The following is a 25,136-nucleotide window of genomic DNA, read 5'->3' as shown; positions in this document are numbered from 1 at the left end:
CAGGAACACCAGCCCAGGGATGGTACCATCCAGTGGATTGAGCCTGCCCACATCAATCATTAATCAAGACAATAACCCATAGACTTGCCTACAGGCCAAGTTTATGGGGGTATTTTCTCAATTAAGATTACCCCTTCCCAGATAAGTCTAGGTTGTGCCAAGTTGACAACTAACCAGCAAATGATTTATGATAGTTATTGCCTCACAATTAAACTGAAATGACACATTCCAGACATGATAATACAAAAGCAATGCTTGCTCCCTTTCAAAACATCTCACTCTGAATGAGCTGCATAGTTTTTGTCAACTTGATACAAACTAGAGTCACCTAGAAAGAGGGAACCTCAACTGAGGAAATGCCTCCATCAGACTAGCCTGTGGGAGTCTGTAGACATTTTATTTTTTATTTTTTATAATTCATTTATTTTTATTTCATGCAAATTTGTGTTTTGCCTGCATGTGTATCTGCATGAAGGTGTCAGATCATCTGGAACTGGAGTTTCAGGCAGTTATGAGCTGCCATGTGGGTGCTGGGAATTGAACCCCAGTCTTCTGGAAGAGCAGCTAGTGCTTTTAACCACTGAGCCATCTCTCTAGTCTTCTTTCCTTTTTATTTTTAATTAAAATGTGATTACATTATTTCCCCTTTCCTCTTTCCCTCCAATCTTTCCCGTTGCCTCTCAAATTCATGGCATCTTTTTAATTATTGATACACACACAAATATACATATATGTATGTATATACACACATATATATGCATACACACACACACACACACACACACACACACACACACACACACACACACTTTTTTCCAAACATCTCATTACTGATCGACGTGCCAGCTCACTGTTGGCAATGCTACCCCTGGACAGGTTCAGTAAGCTGAACAAGTCAGGAAGCAGTGTTACTCCATGATCTCTGCTTCAGTTCCTGCCATAAGCTCCTGCTCTAGTTTCCCTCAATGACAGACTGTCACTTTTAAGATGAAATAACACCCTCCCCCAAGTTGGCTTTGTTTATAGGATTTATCTCAGCAGCAGAGAAGCACACTAGGACACAGGAGCACATGATGCTCACATTAGCTTCAACTGTGATGGGAACTTTGAGTAAATGGCGAAAGTGCTGTGCAATTACCTTTAGATTATTTATTTACTCATTTATTCATTTATTTATTTATCAGTAGGTAGAAGTCTTGCTCTATTATCCAGGATGGCCTAAAACTCACAATTTTCCTATCTTATCCTGAGCAGTTGGGATTACAGGTATATGACAACATGCTCAGCTTAAGATTTTTTTTTTAAGAACAGTTTAATTTCATAGCACATTTGAGAAAAAAATAAAAGCTTTCCCCTATTTTTCCTGTCCCCATATACCTTTCTGCCCCCTACCCTTCAGCACCCACAAAAATACCCCTCCCACCATCCTGACCTGAACACTCTCTTGCCCACACAAGCAGAGCCTCTTATATTATGAATATGTTCCACCAATTACTTATTTCTCTTTTGAGCAATAAATAATCTTTGGGAAACGTTTTAAGAAAATTATCTCCTTCCTTCTTAATGCTCCCTACCTATATAAACCTCCACTGTAATTACCAAAAAATAAATAATCATGATGAGTCTGAGGTTTTTCCCAACTGTAAGTTAATAAATTCCAGTTTCATGAAAGCTAACAGATCTAAAACAAATGACTTTATTATTATTAGTCTTATTATTAGCAGAAACCAGAATATCAGCCTATACTTGCTCTCCTTCCCATAGCTCTGAGCTCCATAGGACATGTAAAACAGTCCAGGTCACATCTCACACAAAGACAGCTGTACTGGAGATAAGGATCCCTGAATATAGGGAACCCAAACCCCTTGTTCCACAGAAACCATCATGTTCCCAGGCTAGTAGCACAAATTGCTGTTTTTCTCACAGGAGATATTACTTCTACATAAAAGCTGTTAGTTATATAAACACCCATGCAGAATTATCTAAATAGACTCAGTGCCTCTGTTTACAGAAATGCACACCAATTCAGGCAGCCCATGGTGAACTTTCTCAACATTTACCAGTCCAGTGTATGGAAAATCCTGTCCTACATCCCAGTTTGTAAATGCCTGTATGCACATGTACAAAGATTCACCACTTCATTCATAGGCCTGCTTATTAGTAATACATTCAAGGTCTCCTGTTCTTTTTTATAAAAAGATTTATGTATTTTTATTTTACGGATATGAGTGTTCTGCCTGCATGTACGTCTGTGCACCATGTGCATGCCTGGTGCCTGCAGAGGTCAGAGGAGGGAGTCAGATCCCCTGGACCTGGAGGACAGAGAGTTGTGAGCTGTCATGTGCTGAGAATTGAACCTGGGTCCTCTGGAAGAGCAGTAAATGCTCTTTAACCACTAAGCCATCTCTCCAACCACATATTTCATATTCTTTTCCAATAAAACTACCCATATTTATGAACTCACTTTTCTATACATTCTATTACAATCCATAAAGCCAAGCTACTTCATTATGCAATGGACAAAGGAAATAATTCTGAAGTTCCGAAAAGGAAGAAACCACAGGAGGGTGTGTTCAAGGCCCTCCTAAAGATGTGACGACAGCTAATGAAAAATTTACCATCAGACTGCAGATCACGGAAGCAAGCAATCAGACACAACTCCTTGGGGTACGGCTGTTGTGGGACCTGCTCAGTGGTGTACATTGCTGGTTGAAATGACATGATTTTATGCTAATGGTATTTTTTTTAAACTAGTGAGGGAGACCAAAAGAAACTGGTCTCAGAGGCTAGGAAGAGACAGAAAATCTAGTCCTCTCCACAGCAGCACATTCATTTGCTCTCCATAAGACAGATTGTGGACAACAGAGCTAAAGTCTGTACCAAAGGCAACTCTTCAAAAATGAAATATTTTAAAAGGGTAGCCTAAAATATAGAAAGTATTCCCATTCACTCCCCTGCCCAGTCACATTTCACAAGAAGCTGGGCCAGTGCCCAGATGGTGAAAAACCAGTAAAGAGGTTTTTCAAAGACTGGAACTACCAGACTATTCAGCAATCTCCCTACTGGACATAAATAAAAGAAACGAAGCCAGAGTGTTGATGCACTGCCTGTTCTCCAACATGCCTTGTAGCACTATTCATAATATCTAAGAAACTAGAATAATCTAAGTGCTCATAAACTAATGAAAAGATTAATTTTCCTTTCATATAAATAAATAACCAAATAAATAATAAACAATGGAAAACCATTCCTCCATAAAAATAAATGAAATTCGATTACTTTTTGACATGGGTGGACCTGAAGATCATTACATTAAACAAAAAGCCGGGAAGAAAGCATCAGTACTGCCTGATTTCACCTCAATATAGGGTATAAAAAGCTGATCCCATGGAACTTGAGAGAAGAACAGTGGTTCCCAGAGGCCAAGGAGAATAGATGGGTATGGCTGATCAGGGGTATCAAAGGGATGGTCAACAAGAGTAGGAAGATCTGGGGTGCTAACATAGGGTAATGAATGAAATACAATTAAGAATTACACATTTCAAAAAGGTCCAAGTATGGACATGGTGATTTACACCTGTAATCCCAGCACTTAACAGAGGGAGGCAAGGTGATGATGAGCTTAAGGCCAATGAGGATTACGGAGTGAGTTAAGTCTATCCGAGCTACAAAGCAAGATCATGAGCAAACAAATCAAAACCACTAGAAGGATTCTGAATGCTTCCACCATAAAGATATGATGAGTTTGAGAAGATAATGTTCAACCAGACTAGACAGACAAATATAAACAAACAAAATCAGCACTTCCTCCATTCCTAGTCATTCACCCCACTATGCTCTGTTTTGTCTTTAAGGCACTCACATCATCCAAAAGTGTCTTATTTATTACCTGACATCTTATCCATGATGGATCTCTAGCACCTTCAAAATAATTGTGCCCCCAAAAAAAAAAGCCGGGCGGTGGTGGCGCACGCCTTTAATCCCAGCACTCGGGAGGCAGAGCCAGGCGGATCTCTGTGAGTTCGAGGCCAGCCTGGTCTCCAAAGCGAGTTCCAGGAAAGGCGCAAAGCTACACAGAGAAACCCTGTCTCGAAAAACCAAAAAAAAAAAAAAAAGGCCAGTACACAAACAATAAAATCCACAGCTTAAATAATTAAACTGGATTTTTGGTAAATGCACTCAAATATAACCTGAACAGCTATGGACTTCATAAACAACCTCACTTTTAAATTTTTGAGAGAATTTTGCTGTGTAGCCCATATTGCCTTTAGACTCTAGTACCAGAATTACAAGTGTATGTATCATGCCTAATCTATGACCTACTTTTCCTATCTCAAAAACAAACAAATTAAGAAAAAAACAGTACTTTAAAAAATAAAGTACTTCTTATATTTTATTTGAGAGTCAGTGAGAAATCTCTAACTTTAATTAATCTCTCCATATAACAGATTAATGAACTATGTAAACCTCAACCAAAAAATAACTCAGTCATCTTAGCTGCTGGTTTACTTCAAGCCCTTGTGTGGTCTGTATTGCTTTTTCAAACAGTGCCCTCTTGGGGTATCTGACACATTACTCACTCATTTCTTTCAGAGCTGTTTGTTAGTTTATTCTACAATATGGAAAAACACAGATTCTAAGACATCCAGAAGCTCTAAATAAGAAGCTGAGGTATGATAAGATGGACCATGCATATATTTTCTGGGGAAGTCTGGATTCAGCAGTAAGATTATCCACTCCAGTGTTAAAGTCCTAAATGACAACCTCTACACCAGTGGTTCTCAACCTATGGATCGTGACCCCTCTGGGGAGTCAAGTAACCTTTTCACCGGGGTTGCCCAAGACCATCCGAAAATACAGATATTTACATTACAATTAATATTAGTAGCAAAATTACAGTTCTGAAGTATCAATAAAATAATTTTATGGTGGGGGGTCACTACAGCCATAGGGACTATATTAAAGGGTCACAGCATTAGGAAGGTTGAGACCTACTGTACTAGACTGTGGCTTCTTTATTTTATAAGAATTTAAGGAAGTACAAAATCTACCAAGTCCCAAACTTAGACTTTTCATGTTCTCAAAATTTAAAATAAACCCATTCTACCTCTAAGTTAAAAAAAAAAAACCACTCTCTATGAAATCTGCTACTATGAACCATAAATAAGTATGAACTTCAGCTATGGAATTTGCTTCTGGTGAGAAGATCATTGTGATGTAGTCACTTACATAACTGCTTCAATAAACTAACTCCCCATAGGACAAAAGGATATTCCTTTTGTCTCTTATGTGTGCTTTGTGGGTTAAGTTACAGACTTTGGCTATATCCCTCACCCATGATATTAAAACTGCCACAGCAATATAAAAATCAGTATTCAGGAAGAAGACATCTTAGACATGATAACAAAAATTTAAATTTAAAATTTTCAAAGAAATCTGACAGAACCAAAATAGATTGTAGGAAGAAAAAATAGAATATGAAAAAGAAGAAAAATATGTCAGAGATCTCGCACAGGCTATCTGAGATGGGGGTAAAATACAAATATCAAATCCAAAGAGCCAAGTAATGGTATAAAGGCAGTATAATTTCGAAGAGTTGTCAAAAGGAAGAATTTAGGCCTGGGATGATGACTCAGTCTGTAAAGTACCTGTCTCACAAGCATGAGGATCTGAGTTTGAGCCCAGCACCCCCCAACACACACACACACACACACACACACACACACACACACACACACACACACACACAGTCTGGCACAGTGGCATGTGGCTAATTCCAGCACTAGGGATGCAGGGACAGGTGGATCCTTGGAGATCTAGTCTGCCAGCCTAGACAAATCAATGAGCTCCAGGTTCAATGAGAGAGTCTGTCTCAAAAGGTAAACAATTTTCCATATTGTAGTTTGGTGGAGGAACACACCAAACTTCAGTCTCTGTCCTCCACATGCATGCACCTATGCACACACCCAAACCAACAACTCACACACATAACAATAATAATAATAATAATAATAAACAAACACAAAGGAAGATAGATAGTTCCGACTACATTCAGGAAAAAAAAAAAAAAACCCTGTGGAGGGGAGCACATACATGAGCAGCCAGAAAGAAAAGCATAGGTAGAAATAAGGCAAGGGTCCAACGTAGACTACTCAGACCAGGTAAGAAAGTTACTTTATTCTGAAAATAATGAGAAACACACAGTTTAAATTTATATTAAGCCTAAGATTAAACTGTATTTAGCATTATTAGGTGTCATATGTAATATGAATTACTTCTTGCTTGCTTTATTCAAGTCTGAAGTCATCATAATATTTTGTCTAAAGCTGATCATTGTTTAACATACATAAAAACACACAAGTGAGCACACTTGAAAAGTTCAATTATCTACAAGTAAGCTTCTTGTTTAACTCATTTTTTTCTTTCTTTCTTTTTCTTTGTCTGTTGTTTTATTCAAAGCCAAGTGATAGATATACCCATGGGTAATAAGGTCACTGGGTTAAAAGAGCATTATGACAATTACAACAAACTGGATTACAGCTACTACAAACCAGAGCCCATTAGTCTATACAGCAGGAAAGTTATCACTAGAAATGTTCTTCCTGTGCCCTTATCAATGCAGCACACAAAGTATTTTGCCCTCAGCTCTTTCTCTATGATCTATGCAGTTTACGCCTATCTAACTCACCAGGCACTGGGGGGTCAGTGGTTCTCTGAGGCCCTGAGATACAGCGGGAGAGTGACAGGAACCTGTAAGATGTCAGAAATAGCCTCTGAGCTGCTAAACATTTCAGGGAAAACTTTTCACATAAAAAAAAAACTCTAAAAAAAATACATACTTGTTCTTACTACTCAGATGTACTCAAGCTCAAAAATGGAAAGAAAGCAGAATGCATGTAACTCTTTTCTATCTAAGATGGTTCCTTAAAGGTGCAACTCCTATGTGTCCTAGATACTGTAGTAATGCAGAAGAATGTTTTGAGAATGAAAATAAAGTCTACTAAAATTAAAATAATTAAGAAGTAGACCAAGTAGAATAGGGCCTAATGCTTAAAAGCCACCTAGAGTTAAAACAGTTCAAACAGATAACAGACAAAAACAAAGCTATTCTAAAAGAGTTGCAAATGGCACTTCCCTTCTACCCAGGAAAGCTTTTCCATTAGGAATGCAATTGCCCATTTCTTGATTCCCAAGGGAAAGTAACATGCTTCAAATAAACAGGATGGATTTTTTTAGAAACAACTCTCCAGGTCTCTTAGAAAGCAGCTTTTCTCTAGACCAACTATATTATAAACTTTTTGCAAAGTTATTCTAATCATCTTTATATCTTTCAGCATTATCAGCCACATATGCTAGTTTTAAGAAAACATAGCTTTGAGGGGTGGATATTTTTATTATCCACACTTCTTTGATAATTTCATACATGTATATAATGCATTCTGACTGCTCTCATCCTACCCTCCCATCATCTATTCTACTAATCTCTTTCCCATATTCATATCTTTTTGTTTGTGTTCCTCTGATTTTGGGCCTTCGGTGTGGCCTTGAGGTTGAAAGAATCCACTGGAAACTGGTGGGTATGATACAGCATACAAAACTAGAGGAAACAGTTCTCCCTTCCTCAGAGTCCATCAGTAGCCTACAGTTCAGCAGTAGAGGTAGGGTGCCATGAGCCTCTCCCCTATTCACAACTGGCTATTCAGGGGGCTTGTCTTGTATAGGACTAGTACAAGTAATAACAGCTTCTTTGAGTCAGTGACTACATGGCTTGTGTCTTGTCTAAAGGATGGAATTTCACTGCCCTTCTTCTTCTAGCTCTTACATGCTTTGCCTCCACAATGTTCCCTAAGCTTTAGAAGTAGCATTATAAATGACTTGTTGGAAGCTGAGCCTTCATCTGTCACTTACTGCTGTCTTAGAGTTTTTACAGAATCAAGAGGTTGAGAATAAGTGAGACTGATAAAACTAATCATTTCATTCAGTAAAAATCCAATAGTGTCATAAACTCTTCAATTATTTATTTTCCAAAGTGTTTTAGCATAATAGTCAACTTCTATCAAAGTTCATTAACAAATTTTATTAAGAAATTTAACACTTAAGAAGATGTGTCACTTGGAACTGTTCATATTGATAACTATTTCTAGTCTCCAAATTCTTTCCTTCCTGTTACCTGATGGTACATGCCCATGGCTTTGCCATTTCCCCAGCTACCACTGTAGGCCATATGAAATCTGAAGATTAAGATTGGGAAGTCACATACTATCTTGACCCAAGTAGGGAAGAAAAACAGTGAGAGAAGCGTGTTCCAAGAGGGTTCCTATCCATCTTACTCTATCTCATCCTCAGCTGCTAGCACAGGAGAAGAAATGGGAAAATTCTAGCCCTGAAGCTGATTCACTTCTAATAACAGCAGAGTTCCTGAGAAACAAGAAAATACACTGAAACTTAACACATTTACTTACTAACGGTTCTCATCATTATTTCTAAACCTCTGTTCTGATCTTTCTAACACAAGTAGTCAGAAAACAACTATTAGCTTAGTTGCAGAAGCTATCATATTCTCGAGAGAAAAGCAGGTCATCAGTTTGTCACATATAAAGGCTCCCTGGGGAATCAAGATTTATGACACAGTAACAGGGTCACTGTTGAAAATTATGTTTTACAGTTAGATTGGGCAAGGCTTCTGAATCTAAGGAAAAACCAAGGTGGCAAGAAGCTGTCCAGGGGCTTAACACAAAGGATACTCAAGAAGACCTGGCATTAGCTATTCTAGGGCACAGATTTGTACTCAGCAGACAGCTGCAACCTGACTCAGTCAATATTCCAAATATTTAGATGATGGGCTCTTTTGAGGTCATTGGATAAGAGTCAAGGAGAAAGAAACCCGGACAGTATAGTCAAAGTGTTATATGTACAGCCAGGCATGCTGGCACATGCCTGTAATCCAGCACAGAGGTCAAGGCAGAGGATTTCAAGTTGAAGACTCCTTGATTATATAACAACAAACTATTTTAAAAAAAAAAAATTAAATGTATGTATGTGCATTTCACCTGGGTTAAAGACATCACAACTTTCATCAAATTTTCAGAGCCACCTTACCCAGGAAAACTGCACTTGCTAGAGCCTCTGTAGTAATGTTACTATACAGAGCAACACTCTCTACTCTCTCCTATATTCCACTACAGTCTCCTTGTGCTCCTGAAGGACAGAACTGCAGTTCTTAAGATTCATGTAGCCGGGCGGTGGTGGTGGTGGTGCACACCTTTAGTCCCAGCACTCCGGAGGCAGAGCCAGGCGGATTTCTGTGAGTTTGAGGCCAGCCTGGTCTACAGAGCAAGACCCAGCACAGGCACCAAAACTACACAGAGAAATCTTGTCTCAAAAAAACAAAAAAAAAAAAATTCATGTAATACTAAGGAGTTGCTGTGTGCATTAACATCTAGATTACTGCTATAATTGCTACCCAAGATGTCAGGAATCCAGAAAGTAAACTTTTTATTATGACATAACACACATGCAGAAAAGTACATAAATCAAAGGTGTACATTTTGTCAACATTTTTAATGTGGGAATTTAAATTGTTAATGAGCATATAATATAGTTCATTGGAGACCACGATGCCACTAGGAGAGAAGATCGTAAATGAAACCCAGGAACTAGGGGTCTGGATATATTTGCAGGCTTGCTCTTCTCCATACCCTTAATGACACCCAAGCGTCTTGTTACATGCTCTTCATAGGATAAGTTAGCATAGCTAACCTCAAGATGACTTAGAAAGATGCTTCAGTATATAAAGGAGCTTAATGTACATGTAAAATTGTCTGGACTGAAGTTGATTTAAAAGTTGGAACTCATAAACATGGCAGATACCTTGGGTCAATAAAGGTTTCACAAAATATGCAAGACAGACTCATTTACGTATTCACTAGACAGACAGTCCATCCATCTTTACAGGAACAATGCACAATGTACAAGAACCCTAGTTATTATTATCCATCACTTCCTTAACAGGAGGACTTTGAGCTTGTTTTTTCCTTTTTAAAAAAATTTTTTCTAATGACTGTGACATTTTATTTCTTCACCTGCCAATCTCTAAATTGTATGTTTCTAAGTTGTAAACCAAAGACTTAAACCCTATCAATTGTTTAAAACAGTTCCACACAATGCATCTACCTTTGCTCCCACACACTTCCACTGTAGGATTATATCAAGGTCCACGTCTCTGCCACTATCTGACCCTTGTTCACTTTCTTTCCTCCCCTCCACCCACCAAACTTTGCCCTTCCTGCCAAAGTTCAGCACTTCCTAGAAAAGTCTCACTGCCTGTTTGATATTGTACTTCACTTTAGTCACCAAAGGAAGAATTTACAGGTGCTTGGCCCCATCTATAAGACCATGACCGAAATCTGACCTCCTGTTACAATACATGAACTTCTGCCCTACTGATAAGGCTGGCAGATATAAGTAGGATTTTTCAAATAATCCTTTGGGAATTTATAAGCAGCACAGCCATAAAGGGGGGTGAATGGAAGGTCGGTTTCACTAAAAATAATAAATATTGCCATGTTTATTCAAAGTGTGCCTTGTTATGCTCCAGGCCAAAAGTTCAGATAAACACTATTGTAAATGACAAAATATTAGAACTTTTTGTTACTTGTGTTATGATCCTTCTGTTGAATACCAATAGAACTGTTTTCCCCTGTATAAAGCCCCTGACATTGAATAGCATGTCCTGAGATGAGAAGATTGGATTTGCTTGAGGGTCAAAAGAAGGGTGGCTATCTTTTACAATAAAAAAAATGACTATTATATAGTATTCATACTAAGTGGTAAAGAAAAAAAAAGGAAAAAAACCCACCAGATTGAATAAACATTATACCTGTCCTACAAGGGCTTCCCATTTATTGATGAAGGAGAACACACGTGAATATGATGGTTAATGCAATAAACACAGAGACAAACCACATACTATACAAATGTAGAGAACAAATTCACTGAGTTCAGTTTGCAATATTGAAAAAAATTGTTGGAAGACAGGTATAAAATAAGTAAGAATCAGGAAACTGAAATGAAACCATGAAAAAAGAAAAACAATGAAATGGGAGTGGTAATTGAGGTAGAAGGGCTAGTGTGCAGAAAGGATGACAACCACAACCACAACATGCTTCAGAATTTGAAAGCAAGGTGGTAAGCAGCAAGAAATGTGAAAGACCTCTAAAGAGCCATGGGATATGATTTCTTCATTATTTCTGTGTCTTATAAGATAGATGACCAGTGGGATTAAGCAGGTAACACATGCCAGAGAGAACTAGGACTATGGCAGGAGTTAAGTGTCTGAGATCAAGGGTAGAAGGAATACTTAAGAAGAATGCTTTCACTAGCTATGATGAAGTGAATGGAGGCCTTATGATGGTGTGGAGCGTAAGATAAAGTTCAATTATAGTCACAAAATCTACAGGTGTAGATATGGTACTGAGGAAAGACAGAAAGTATGGTGATAACAATCTTTTTATGGCTTCAAGACCACTGAAATTTCAGAAGGAGTCTGTAGGGGCAGTGAAGTGTGAGAGATACATCAAAACACTAAGTTTCTACTACCTGCAGATTCTCCAAAAGGTTGAGTGCAGTAGGTTTCTTTCTTTCTTTGCTTGTTGCTGTTGTCATTAGGGGATGGAACCCAGAGCCTCCCACAATGTTAAACACATACTCTACCACTGAGCCCATGCTCAGTCCCAGCACATGCACCTTTTAACAACAGCAAGAAACAGCGGGGCACAGGTAGAACCCTGAGAAACTAAAGGGCACAAAGAAGATGAGCCGACAAACACCAAAGTAGGCAGCAATATCCGACAGGCAGGCAGAGAGGAAGAAAACCATTGTGTAAAGGAAGAAAATTAGATTAAGAGATGAGAGGTAAAAATGATCAGTAAAGTCCAGGTCCCGCAAGATACACACTCAAAGAGTGATAAGAGGGAAGGGAAGCACTTTGGAAATGATCAGAATAAAGAAATAAAAACCATATTGGAATGGAAGGAATTACTACTATATAGTTTAAGGTCTTATTCTCCATTCTTCAGTTCCCAAATGCTCTTTTTCTCAAGGCCTAAGATTAATGTTAACCATATTAGAAAATGAGAACTTTGTAATAAATATTCATGTTGAGTAACATTTTTAAATACTCTTGTTAATACTGTGAGGAACTGTACTTTACCATGAAGTAATGTGCACAGCTGACTTGAACACAGCTTTACATAGTAACAAGATTACATCCTCAGCTCTATGAACTCAGTACCAGGTTACACATGCTCTCACTATCCTTTAGCAAAACTGGTGTTAGATTTTATTCAGAGTCCCCATAAGTCTAAAACAGGAGTATCTAAATTATAAACCTATATTCCAAAACACTAGACCTGAGTTCCTCCAATCATTAGCTGTAATTTCCAAACTACAGAAAGGAAACAGTGCCTTAGACGTGGTTACAGAGAATTTGTAAGCATCAAATATGTCACCATTTCAAATACTAATGTGTAGAGTCTTATTCCAATTAGACAGTTTTCTAATGTGATCATTTCTAAACCAGCAGACTTTAGTTCTCATATAACTTAAGCCTATATGCTCACTGTTAATTAAGAAATACATTTTGTCAATTTGTTAATAAGAATCTGGACCTCCTATACACATGTCTCTACTTCACAGTGAATGCTTCTGAAAATACTAGTGCTGTATCTATATATCAGCATCTGAAACAACATCATCTAACCAGACAATTGCCATTTATTTAATGCCAATCATTTGCCAAGGACTGAGTTGACATTATTTCACTATCAATAACTGTACTAAGCAGGAAATTACTATCCCATTTCATATATGAGTGTGCTAGACCACCCTAATACACACAGCTAGTAAATGTGTACGTAAATGATTTTACTACTGAGTTAGAATTCCCACTTGAGACAAATTTGTTCTGTTTTCATAAAAACGTAACAAAGCTTATAAAAGGCAGCACACAGTGGTAAAACAGCGCTGCCACATTATTATCACCCCAGGAATGCACTTCCATTTTGGTATACTGCAACCATTTCAAGCACAAACCTAGCTATCCACACATATCCCAATCGGTTTCATACAGAAAAGACACAAATGAGTACTAAAAACTGTATATGGGTAATGACATTTCCATCAGCACAGTGTGAATTATAAAACGCTGAAGACAATCCAAGGGGATACTGTCATCTTGGAACAGAGGAGCTTTGGTTTGAGAGTTGGTTTGAGGTTGGCAGGATGGTTGCTTGTTTGTGTTAGTTTAGGTTTATTTTTGGTTGTTTTATGGAAGCTCAAATATTATGAACTATAAGATTAAAACTGATGTGACTGATTACCTCAAAATTAAAGATTTCCATTTCAAGAAACATAAACACAGTTTGCAGTACAGAGGCAAACTGGAGGGTGTTTACAATATCCTAAACTGTCAATATCAACTACTGATATTAAAGAATTTCTGAAATTTCTCTTTCCAAGAAAATGAAAAAAAAGGAAACTCAAAATAAAATACTAACCAAGGTTTAGAAATAGGTACGAAGTGATTAATGCATCTATAAGGAAAAGCACAATTTTATACCTGCAGTCAAAGAAATTCAAATGTACAAACACTGTACTCAGGACCCACCAGGCTCTGTTCACCTGTACCTCTGCATGCAGGTGGATGGCCACAGTAAGGAAATAGCCACTTCCTAGGACTCTATTAATATCACAGACTTGCCCTTTTGGAAAATTTCTTTTCCTAGTGTTTTATAGCAGAAAAGGAATTCTCAAAAAATGTAAGTATTTTTCATAAATACTTTAATGTATAAAAAGTAAGTTATTCTAGGTTAAATACGCTAGATTAGAAACAGAGAAATCTGAATACATGTAACTATCCTCCTTATAACTTACAATCTACTGATGGCAGCAGTTTGAGCTGTCATCAGCTATATAGCATTTTACAAGTCAAATATAAACAAGATTCAATTAAAGAGTAGAAGGGAATTAGTTAATACTCATTAAACAAATTTTTGCTTAAAACAAATTAAAAAATAATAATAATCAGAATTTTGAGTTCAATACAAATCCTTATTAGGAAGGTCAGGTAAAGACTCACCAGAACAGAATATATGTGCAGACACCGATATACAGGAGAGAAATCCACCAAGTCTTGAGCCCCAGGTACCTAGAAGCATACAATTACAAAATATCAAATAAAATTATTATTGGGAAACTGCATTAACTTTATTTTTAGTACTCAAACAGTGATTTGTTTTCAAAGCCAGCTCTATATTCTAAAAGGGAAATTCAAAACAAACAAAAGAACAATGTTCTCAGGTTGCAGAGATGGCTCAGCAATTAAGAGTGCTTGCTGCTCTTTCAGAAGACCTGAGTTCAGTTCCCAGCACCACATAATGTAACTCACAACCACTTGCAACTCCAGTTCCAGGGGATCCAATACCCTCTTTTGACCTCCCCAAGTACCCACACACAGATGGCATACACATACAGAGACGCACATACATACACATAAATAAAAAATAAAAATAAAGCTTTTTTAAAAAGTCACATTCCCAAGCAAGACATATATCTGTAATGTAATCCTAGAGCTTGGGAGGAGGCAGGAACATCAAGAGTTCAAGGTCATTTTTACATACATGAAATTCTGTCTCAAAAATACCACAGAGAGAGACAGAGACAAAGACAGATAGAGAGCACTCCCAAAAGTTTTAATTAGTTTTAATTCTAGTTACAAGCTGTGCTGACAGGGGCCATGTGGTACAGTCCCACAGAGATGAAAAGAGAAACTGCTTTTTCTATCTTCAGAGACACTGAGCCGAGGGCCACCAAGGAAAGTGTAAAGATGGGGCTGTGACTTTGGTGACCCAAGTCAACTTCTAAAATGTATAGAGTTTACATAAAAGCCAAGTTTCAGTTGCCAAAGCCAAATGTGCTACACAGGACGACTGTTTTTAATGGCCAGGCAGTTATTAAAGGGCATAAGTATTCCAATGCTTAAGTCTTTTTCATCAAAATACAGAAGTGATACAAAAAAGAGTATATATTGTACTAAAAATGAGATGACAAATGGAAAAGCCAAACCAAGAAGTTACTCAACAGACTTTAAAGAGAGTAATGAATGATATATTGACTAAACTTAAACATCAAAATAAAACGTACAAATCAGGTAAGAACTGAAATCAGTTCTCAGAACTATTATGAATTTGCTAGGTGACTTGACAAGGGGGAAGTCCAAACGAACTTTGATCGAAATTTTCTCAAATGAGAAAGAAAACTATCATTTGTCATACACAAAGTCAACAAGATTAACAGGGACCTGAAAATACATGTTAAACAAAATGAAACAAAAAGAAGCAAAGTACATAAGTAATTACAATAAAGATCTAGCTGGTTTTTCCTGTCACAATGGTAACTATATAAATGACCAGGACAAAAACAGCGGACACATCTAAGCTGAGTTAGGTGACTCATGGTTACAGTGCTGATTCCCTTTCTTTCATAAAGCAAACACTATCTCTTCTTAGGGACACAGTTTCTCTAACTAAGACTCTTCTCACAATGAAAATGGTCTTTGTTCTACAGTATTGTACTGCTCCCTGGCTGGAACCATCTGGCACACTGCCTTCTGCTCTGCTCCACCAGGTGAATCTTAGGTCTCCACTTTTAAGCTCTAAGAATGCTGAGGAGGCTTCTGCAAGCAAAATAGCTGCTGTAGGAGCCAAAACACTCTGTGCCATGGGGTCTCTTATTTCAAGTGACCAGTCACCTCCATATGATGGCAGCATGAAAACTTTAGGGAACTTTGTCTGCCAGAAAACAAGAGCTTAAAGCTATATAAAACACAACATCAAAAGATAAAAATTTAAAGATTTACAATGGTATTTAAACCACATAAAAACAATGTGTACACATGAAAAAAGACAAAGGAAACATGTAGAGTAAAAATGAATCTATACAGGAAATGAGATTACTTATTTAGAATAATTGTGGTTACTTATGATATATATATATAAAAGGTATAGAGAACTTTTCTTGCCTAATTTTGACAAGCAAATTCAGCTACAGCCTCTTTTTACAGGTTCCTCATACAGTTTGCTTAGGATCACTCTGTCACAGAGCCAGTTCCTCTCAAAAAGGAAACCACTGGAAGCCAGTCCTCAGGCAGAACCTTGGCCCACTGACTTGTCAGAGCCATCCTTACAGAATAAACAGCAATAGTAAGGGGCATTTCCCTAGAGAGCTGTGACAAATTAGCTTACAGGCCCCTCAGCAACTAGGAAAGGCATTCTGTTGCTAATAGATTAGGATTGGTCTATCTTCACTACCGTTTTCTAAAAGGTATATCTTGAAAGGTGACAGTTCTTTCCTGTCATTGGCAGCAAGACTGTCTTCTGACTGTTTACAGTGTCCTGATGTATAGCTATTTGCTCTACTATTCCCTGGCCCAAAACCTAACATACAGATAAATTCTCCTGAGTACAAGCATCGCAAAGAGAGCTAGGCAAAAAGGAAAGGAACAAAAAGAGGCTCCAGCTCACCACCTCTCCCTCCCTCCACAAACAGCCCAATATTTAGAAGCCTTTTTCCTCCCTGCTCCCCTCTGAGAGCACACTAGGAGTGAGCACTGTGAGGAGACTGAGAGTGCTGTGAGGCGAGAGGCATGACAAGTATGCACTGACTCATGTTGCTTTGAGCTGGATGTGTTTTCTCTGCTTCTCCTAATGAAAAAGAATCACTTACATCTACAGACGGCAAGAGGAGAAGAGCAACAAGCACTGCGTGAAGGAATGTCACCCTTCTGCAAGATGGAATGTAGTTTCCAAACTCTAAAACACCGGGTGAAGGAGAGCTGGGGACAAAAGCAGCTGCCCTAGTACACTAGCCACAACTTGTCCAATTGAAGGTCCACATTCTGCTCTAGCAGAGCAGACTTCATATTGCCTTCCCCTCCTTTGCCTGCCCTCCCCTCAGATTGCAAAGAATGACTCAAGCAGACTTAGGTTTCATCAGGGAGGGGTCCAAGGACACTTTCCTAAGCTAACAATGACTGTCTCTAATGGTTTCTGTCTCTTAACAAAAGCCATGACTCTTTTTTATCTGCTTCATCTAACTTTTCCTTTCCAAAATAAATAACAGAGCCCTTGCATTTTACACATGTCCAAATTTGACAAATCATTATCCACAGAGACTGGAACTGATAAGAGATAACTTTGTGGTGGGACGCTGTCATTTCCTCTTATAAGGGCTTTCTTTGGGGCTACAACAACATGATTAAAATAGTTAAACATTTCCTTTGCTTGGCAGTCAGGAACTCAAGACATTAAGACCCTGGAGTCTGCATTTTTCTACAAGTTCAAATAGACCTAGGAGGACACCAACGGTGACCATAAACAGTACACAGGGCACGACCCTACTTTGTGTCTAATGTTAAGAACTCATATGAAATCACTTCATCACCAAGGACAGCAACTGCTTAATTGCCTGCACAGTTCCAAGAGCAAAGTGAATACCTCTCACCAGCCAAAAATTCAGAATTTTCTCAACAAGCAACAGTTGGGAAGATTTTAGATGGTACAGCTACGATTTGTGCTCCCAGGTAACATCACATAAGGCAAGAAACACAAGCACTTTTTAACAAAACAAGTAACAGCTATTAAAAGGGATGTCACAGTGACCGAAGCATGACACAGAAGTAGACAGGGAGGCTACTGCTTCACGCTACTACCATTTCACATTCATAAAGACAGTTTCAGCCAAGCCAAGGCTTTCCAACTTTCATCTACAGAATATTTGTTAACCAACACTTACATATGATAATGCATCAGCAGCCATCACACACAACTACTCTCAAAGGACAAAAATTACTCAAGGACAGGAGAATACAGGTTAAGAAAAGCAAATGTATTTTTGGTTGTGAGCCTAGCCTTTAACGGCTGAGCCATCTCTCCAGAATGAGGAGGGTTTATATGAGCGAGAATTGTTGAGACCAAGGTTGGATAAAGCACAGGGACAAATAGCCAAATGAATGGAAACACATGAACTATGAACCAATGGCTGAGGGGTCCACACTGGATCAGGCCCTCCGAATGGGTGAGACAGTTGATTGGCTTGATCTGTTTGGGAGGCATCCAGGCAGTGGGACCAGATCTTGTGCTCATTGCATGAGTTGGCTGTTTGAAACCTGGGGCCTATGCAGGATTGTTTGGCTCGGCCTGGGAGGAGGGGACTAGACCTACCTGGACTGAGTCTACCAGGTTGACCTCAGTCTGTGGGGAAGGCTTTGCCCTGGAGGAGATGGGAATGGGGGGGGGGGGGGGGGGCGTTGGGGGGAAGGTGAGGGGGACGGGAGGGGGGAGAACAAGGGAATCCATGACCGATATGTAGAACTGAATTGTATTGCAAAATAAATTAAAATAAATTTTAAAAAAAAAAAAAAAAAAGAAAAGCAAATGTATAAACAAGATTAATAACACCTAAAAATGATCTTATATCTATGTATAGACTATCTCTTGTAGAAAATCTGAAGATTTAGGGAAGTTGTGGACTATCTCACAGTTAGGAAGAAAAGAACATTTCTGATCATGAAAATTTTTGAGAAACACCAGAATCTGATTTATATGCAATCTTTCCCTTATTTAATACACCCTGCTTCAGGTAAAAGGGAGTCTCTGAGATTGGAAAATTAGCGATGGAAGTTCTTTTCCTCAAGCATAAGAGGACACTATTACACATAAAAGAAAATTGCTGATTTAAAGCAAGTGATGAACTCAAGCTTCAACAGATGTGAATCTTCCCTTCCCCACAAAGAGTCTGACTGAGTCTATTTTCTTTGTTTTAAGACTCACTAAGGAAAACTAGTTAAGGCTGATGTCCTGGCATGCCCAGGAGGCTCAGGCAGAAGGACCTTGAGTTTGAAACCAGCTTAGACTACATCTTAAGACCCTGTCCAATAACAAAAATCTGTGAACAAACTTATCTAACCTGAAAAATGTTCCTGCTTTGTTGCTAGATAAGCAGTCTTATGCAAGAGAAACTGAATACAAGAGAGAGTTAATTTCTTCCCTGCACCCCAAAGCAACAAATGGACTATGATTTTCCTACACTGCTCATAAACACAGAAAAACATTAGTCCACTCCAGCCTTGCTGTTCACGCATCTGCCCCAGAGGACAACCACATACACAAAAACCTGCTCTCACTCATCCTTGTACACATTCCTCACTTAGTTTTCTCTTACGAAACCTTTCAAAATAGATGAACAAAATAGACTGAGCAAAAAGAATACAATAGAGGCTCATAGGAATTTCGTTATGTTTCTCACTAATTACTTGGGCCATTTTCCACCTTTAAAATTCTTCTGATTTCCACTTCACACAAAGTAGTTTCTTGGTATAAGTAAATAAGTGCACAAACTGGAGCTCATTTCTAAGCATTACATGAATCTGAAGTCATCAAAGTGTACCACACATTTTCTGCAGGGAGTGAACAATAAATGATTAGCTAGAAAGACTTGGCTTCTGCCTTCAGAGATTCAACTGAAGCTGCCCATATTATGTTTGGAAGCCAGGAAACACCTGGCAGACATTTTTCACCAGGATGCTTTCTGAACTACGTTGCCTTCATAAGTTCAGAAAAAGGAAGGGTAGAATTCATTTGGACATGAGATCTCATGAAAAGAGACTGAACACCATAGACTACCAATGAACTAGGAGGACTAGGATCCTGAGTAATCACAAGTAGCATGGGTATAATGAGGCTCTAAGCTTTGGCCAGAGCTCTATCCTGAAAAGTTGCAATTTTCCTACAAAGATGCTCTCAAATTATTAGGACCCTTTATGAGAAATCTCTAAAAGGATTAACACTTAAGTTGTACAAGTATTTGTACTAATCATAAAAAAAAGTAATCAGTAAAAAAAAAATCACCACTCCTTATTAAGGCACTGCAAAATACAAGGATAATCCCTTCAGGATCATCTTGAAACTGAACACTGGTGGAATAAAAACCTAAAAGGTCTTTATTTAACAAGAGTCTAGTTCATATAGATACTAAAATTGTTAGGGAAATGGGCAGTTTAACAGTAAACTGTGGTGATATTTCATTTGTGCTGAAATGTGGTATTTTATTTGTATATTAACAAAGTTTGCTTGGAGAATCAGAGGTCATAGCCAGCCATAAACAGAAGTTAGGCGGAGGTAGCACGCATCCTTAATCCGATCACATGGCAGGCAGTCTCTGTGTGTTCAAGGACACAGCCATGCATGGTGACACACTCCTTTAATCCCAGTACCAACCATAGAGACCTGGAGGTCTGTATAGACAGTCAGTGACGAGGAAGTGAGGTGGCTGGGTTAAGAGCCAATGAGAAGGCAGAACAGGGAGGCAATAAAGGTGCAGGTTAGACAGGAAGAGGCTCTCTTGGGAAGATAGGCGATGTGGTGAGCTAAGGTTAGTTGGTGGCTATTGCTCTGATCTCTACAGCTTGCACTCCTGTATTTGGCTCTGTGTTTCTTATTTAATAAGACTGTTTACAAATTCGCCTATAGTAAACTCCATACTAAACACAAAAGATATGGGCTGAGGAAACTCAGAGTGAACAAAAAATGTATAGAAAAAAATCTTACAGGACTATAAAGACAGTCTTTGTACCTCTAACACAATCCTAATTAAGTACAAATTAGAGGCAGTGGAAAGAAAGGAAGAGAGGGGGGAGGAAGAAGAAAAAGCAGAAAGCAGGGGAGGACAGGGGATAGGGCATAACAGTAAAACGAGAGAGACTATAACTTTCATGGCCATCTCTGTAATCTAAAAATTATTGTAAAAATGAACAAGACATGAGTCAACTTCAGCCACAGCTCCAGGGATAAAGATGAAAACTATACCAAGATGCCATTCTTCCTACTAAGAATTGAAAAAAAAACTGAAAAGATTATAAAATTCTCTATTAAGCAAAACAGGAAATAGATGTATGGAGAATCACACCTTAGGGAGGATTACTGGACCAGACAGTAAAGATATGACAACTTTAAGATAAATGTGCAAGGTGTCTTCCACAATGACTGCCCCATTTTACATCTTCACATCAGTGTCTCAGACTGACAGATGTGCCACATGGCATCCTTGCCATTACTGTTGTTGGTATATTTTTTAATATACCTACTGTAATAACTGTGAAGTTGAAACAACATTTCTATAAGAAAAATGTTAGAAATTATTATGTGCCCACTTGAGGACTGACTGACTGAACTGAACTAAACTACATCCAAAAAGGAGCCCTTCCTATCCAGCAGTAAAAGACAGATTGAGAACCATTTCCATGAACCAACATGGAGTGACTTTCAGGGTATATTTTCAAATGAGAAAATATTTATGTGTTATGCTATATAGCATTAGAAATAATTAAAAGACACACTATACAAACTAATAATGCTGATAATGTAAAGGCTAAGTAGAAGTGGGCAAAAAAATAGAGACAGAGATGGGATTTTCATTCAATATACCTTCTCATGTAATTCTGCCTTTTGGACTAGGTTTTATACTCAACAGCTTAAACTACTAAGGCTAAAGGGACCCTAAAATACCTTTAGGCAGACTAAACCCACATAAAAATTAAATGCAATGCGTGATACTTAACTACTTTTAAAAAAAAAGTGGGGGAAGAATGCAAAAATCTGTGATGATGGGCATGATTGAAACAACTAGGAGATATGTATGTGAGCTGTTTATTCAGTGAAATTACTGTCCAAAGCTGAAGTACATGGTCAGTGTATTCTAATGAAATCAAGGAATGTCATTCTCAAGAATCCCATCAAATACAATTAAGTTTGCCATTTTCTATGCAACTGCTCAGTTCAGGGAAAGGAAAATAATGTATGCGTCCAATTCTTTCAATAATGTTTTAACAAAGAGAAGACAAGCAGCACATTCTAGAAAGTGGAGGCTTTAGGTGACCAGTAAGGACATGTGATTTCTCTAAAGATTTGAAACTCTAAGAAAAACAAAGAAACCTATGCAATTAAGCTGGTTCATCTGAGAAAAGTAGAATGGTGTGGCTTTAAATATGAAGAGGAGGGGGCAGAAGTACATTCCATGAGGAGGGTTATTTGCCTCTTAGCATGGGGTGGAAGGGGGCTAATAAGCAATGAAAATACAGAAGAGAGCTTCTAGAAGACCTGAAATGATGGGCAAAATTTTATAATTGAGGCAAATAATTTCAAAGTAACAGAACCTTTATACTATTCCCATCATATTTTCTAACTGATGTACCTGAAAGAATGTAAACAAAACAAAAAAAATAAAATGTTTTAAAACATGCTCTAAAGTTTCCAACCTTATAAACTCTCCTTTTGCCACCTGTTACATGTATAAATACCCTCTTTAATTTTGACTATATAAGAATATATAATATTGGGAATACATGAAGAAAGCCTTCATTTCACATTGTATTCTCCTAACAAAAACATATCACAAAAGAAAATACCTAGGGCTGTTAATCAGTATGATAAAACACTATGCTCTCATCTTTTTTTCTAAATATGTGGCCCTCACATTCTTCATTTCTTCCATTTTTTGGATGGAGATCCAATAAAGGCAATATGATATTTTCAGAAAAAAAGAGAATAAAGTCAATGAGCAACAACTGCTCCTGAGCAGTCCTAAAGGGGGTTCTGCCACCTTTCTGTTGAGGGTCAGTCTAATATTTCCTATGATGAGCAAGAGACTCTGTTAGAAAAGTCACAATTTTTATGTGAATTCACTTAACTTAAAAAGTGACAACTGGCTATAGATATGGATATATTTGCATTATTCTACATGTTGACATCCAGTTATGCCAGCACCATTTGTTGAAGATGCTTTCTTTTTTCCATTGTACAGTTTTGGCTTCTCTGTCAAAAATCAGGTGTTCATAGGTGTGTGGGTTAATGTCAGGGTCTTCAATTCGATTCCATTGGTCCACATGTCAGTTTTTTATGCCAATACCAAGCCATTTTTATTACTATAGTTCTATAGTAGAGCTTGATGTCAGGGATGATGATGCCTCCAGAGGTGGCTTTGTTGTACAGGATTCTTTTAGCTATCCTGGGTTTTCTGTTTTTCCAAATGAAGTTGACTATTGTTCTTTCCAGGTCTGTGGAGAATTGTGTTGGGATTTTGATGGGGATTGCATTGAATCTTTAGATTGCTTTTGGTAAGATTGCCATTCTTACTATGTTAATCCTACCTATCTGTAGCTAGAGTTTTCCTGCCTGGCCCACAGTCAGGACAAATCTCTATCACCTTCCAGTCCCACAACCGCTCAGACCCAACCAAGTAAACACAGAGACTTATATTGCTTACAAACTGTATGGCCATGGCAGGCTTCTTGCTGACTGTTCTTACATCTTAAATTAACCCATTTCTATAAATCTATACCTTGCCACGTGGCTCGTGGCTTACCGGCATCTTCACATGCTGTTTATCATCGTGGCAGCTGGCAGTGTCTCTGACTCAGCCTTCCAGTTCCCAGAATTCTTCTCCTCCTTGTCCCGCCTATACTTCCTCCTGCCTGACTACTGGCCAATCAGTGTTTTATTTACTAACCAATCAGAACAACACATTTGCCATACAAATGGTAGGTATGGGTTGCCCACAGCACCTATCCATGAGCATGGGAGATCTTTCCATTCCTCAATTTCTTTTCTGCAGAGACTTAAAGTTATTGTCATACAGGTCTTTCACTTGTTTAGGTAAAGTTTCCCCAAGGTATTTTATATTATTTGTGGCTATTATAAAGGGTGAAATGACTGATGGAAGCAGATGCAGAGATCCACAGGTAAAAATCAGGCAGAGCTCCTGGAGTCCAGTCAAAGAGAGAGAAGAGGGATTCTATGAGCAAGTACATCAGGATCATGATGGGGAAACCTGCAGAGATGACCAAACCAAACTAGTGGGAACTCATGAAAGTTGGATCAGTGGCTGTGAAGTCTGCATGGGACTGGACTAGGCCCTCTGCATGGTGAGACAATTGTGTAGCTTGATCTGCTTGAGGTGGCCCCTGGCGGTAGGATCAGAATCCATCCCTGGTGCATGAGAAGGCTTTTTGGAGTCCACTACCTATAATGGAACACCTTGTGTAGCCTTGAGGCAGGGGGAAGGGCTTGGACTTGCCTCTACTGGATGTGCCTCCCCATGGGAGTCCTTGCCATCTTGTGAGTGGGAGTGGGGTGTAGGTTGGGAGGGGGACACTGGAGAGGCGTGAGGAGGGAAGAGGGGGATCTTTGATTGGTGTGTAAAATGAATGAAAAAATTTTCTTAATAAAAAAGTGACAACTGAAGCCAGGCAATGGTGGTGCACACATTTAATTGCAGCACTTGGGAGGCAGAGGCAGGCAGATCTCTGAGTTCAAGGCCAGCCTGGTCCACACAGCGAGTCCCTGTCTCAGAAACAACACCCCCATCAAAAAAAAAAGCGACAAATGCCCCTGCTCAGGAGTAGTCAGTCAGTCCGAACTGGACTCCATGAGTTTTTGTTTATTTGTTCATTTGTTTGGCTTTGTTTTATTTAAGAGAGAGGAAAAATATTAAGTTGGATAGACAGGGATATGGGGGATGTTTTGAGAGGAGTTCAGGGATGGAAAATATGATCAAAATATATTTATGAAATTCTCAAAAGGAAAAATAATTTTGGTTTGTTCTGTTTGTTGTTGTTTTTGGAGATAGGGTTTCTCTGTGTAACAGCTCTGGCTGTCCTGGAACTTGCTCTGTAGACCAGGCTGGCCTCGAACTCACAGAGATCCTCCTGCCTCTGCCTCCCAAGTACTGGAATTAAAGGTGTGTACCACCACCACCTGGCAAAAATGTTATTTTTTAAAATGATGTATTTATTTTTATTTTATGTGTACAGGTGTTTTGCCTGCATGTACAGCTGTGCATCACATGCATGCAGTGCCTGAGGAAGCCAGAAGAGGGCATCAGATCATCTAAAACAAGAGTTACATATCAGCCACAGATTCCCTTGTCCTCCCTCCTCCCCCCCCCCCCCCCCCCCCCCGGCCTTCCCCCAGCCCACCCCCCATTCCCATCTCCTCCAGGGCAAGGACTCCCCTGGGTATTCAGCT

At 38.7% G+C, this 25,136-nt stretch overlaps 1 protein-coding gene across 4 annotated transcripts in view; it reads right to left on the bottom strand.

Moving 5' to 3' along the window:
• Exoc6b (exocyst complex component 6B) overlaps positions 1 to 25,136 on the bottom strand; it is a 519,570-nt gene that overhangs the window by 261,971 nt on the left and 232,463 nt on the right. For all 4 annotated transcript variants that reach the window (XM_052721826.1, XM_052721827.1, XM_052721828.1 and 1 more), the window contains exon 8: positions 14,138 to 14,206. In XM_052721826.1, the coding sequence (XP_052577786.1) occupies positions 14,138 to 14,206 (69 nt within the window). The remainder of the gene's footprint in view (positions 1 to 14,137; positions 14,207 to 25,136) is intronic.

The sequence above is a fragment of the Peromyscus californicus genome, unplaced genomic scaffold (genome assembly GCF_007827085.1).
Source record: "Peromyscus californicus insignis strain IS unplaced genomic scaffold, ASM782708v3 Scaffold_6__1_contigs__length_162567912, whole genome shotgun sequence".
NCBI lineage: Eukaryota > Metazoa > Chordata > Mammalia > Rodentia > Cricetidae > Peromyscus > Peromyscus californicus.
This window is presented reverse-complemented; position numbering and strand designations above follow the sequence as displayed.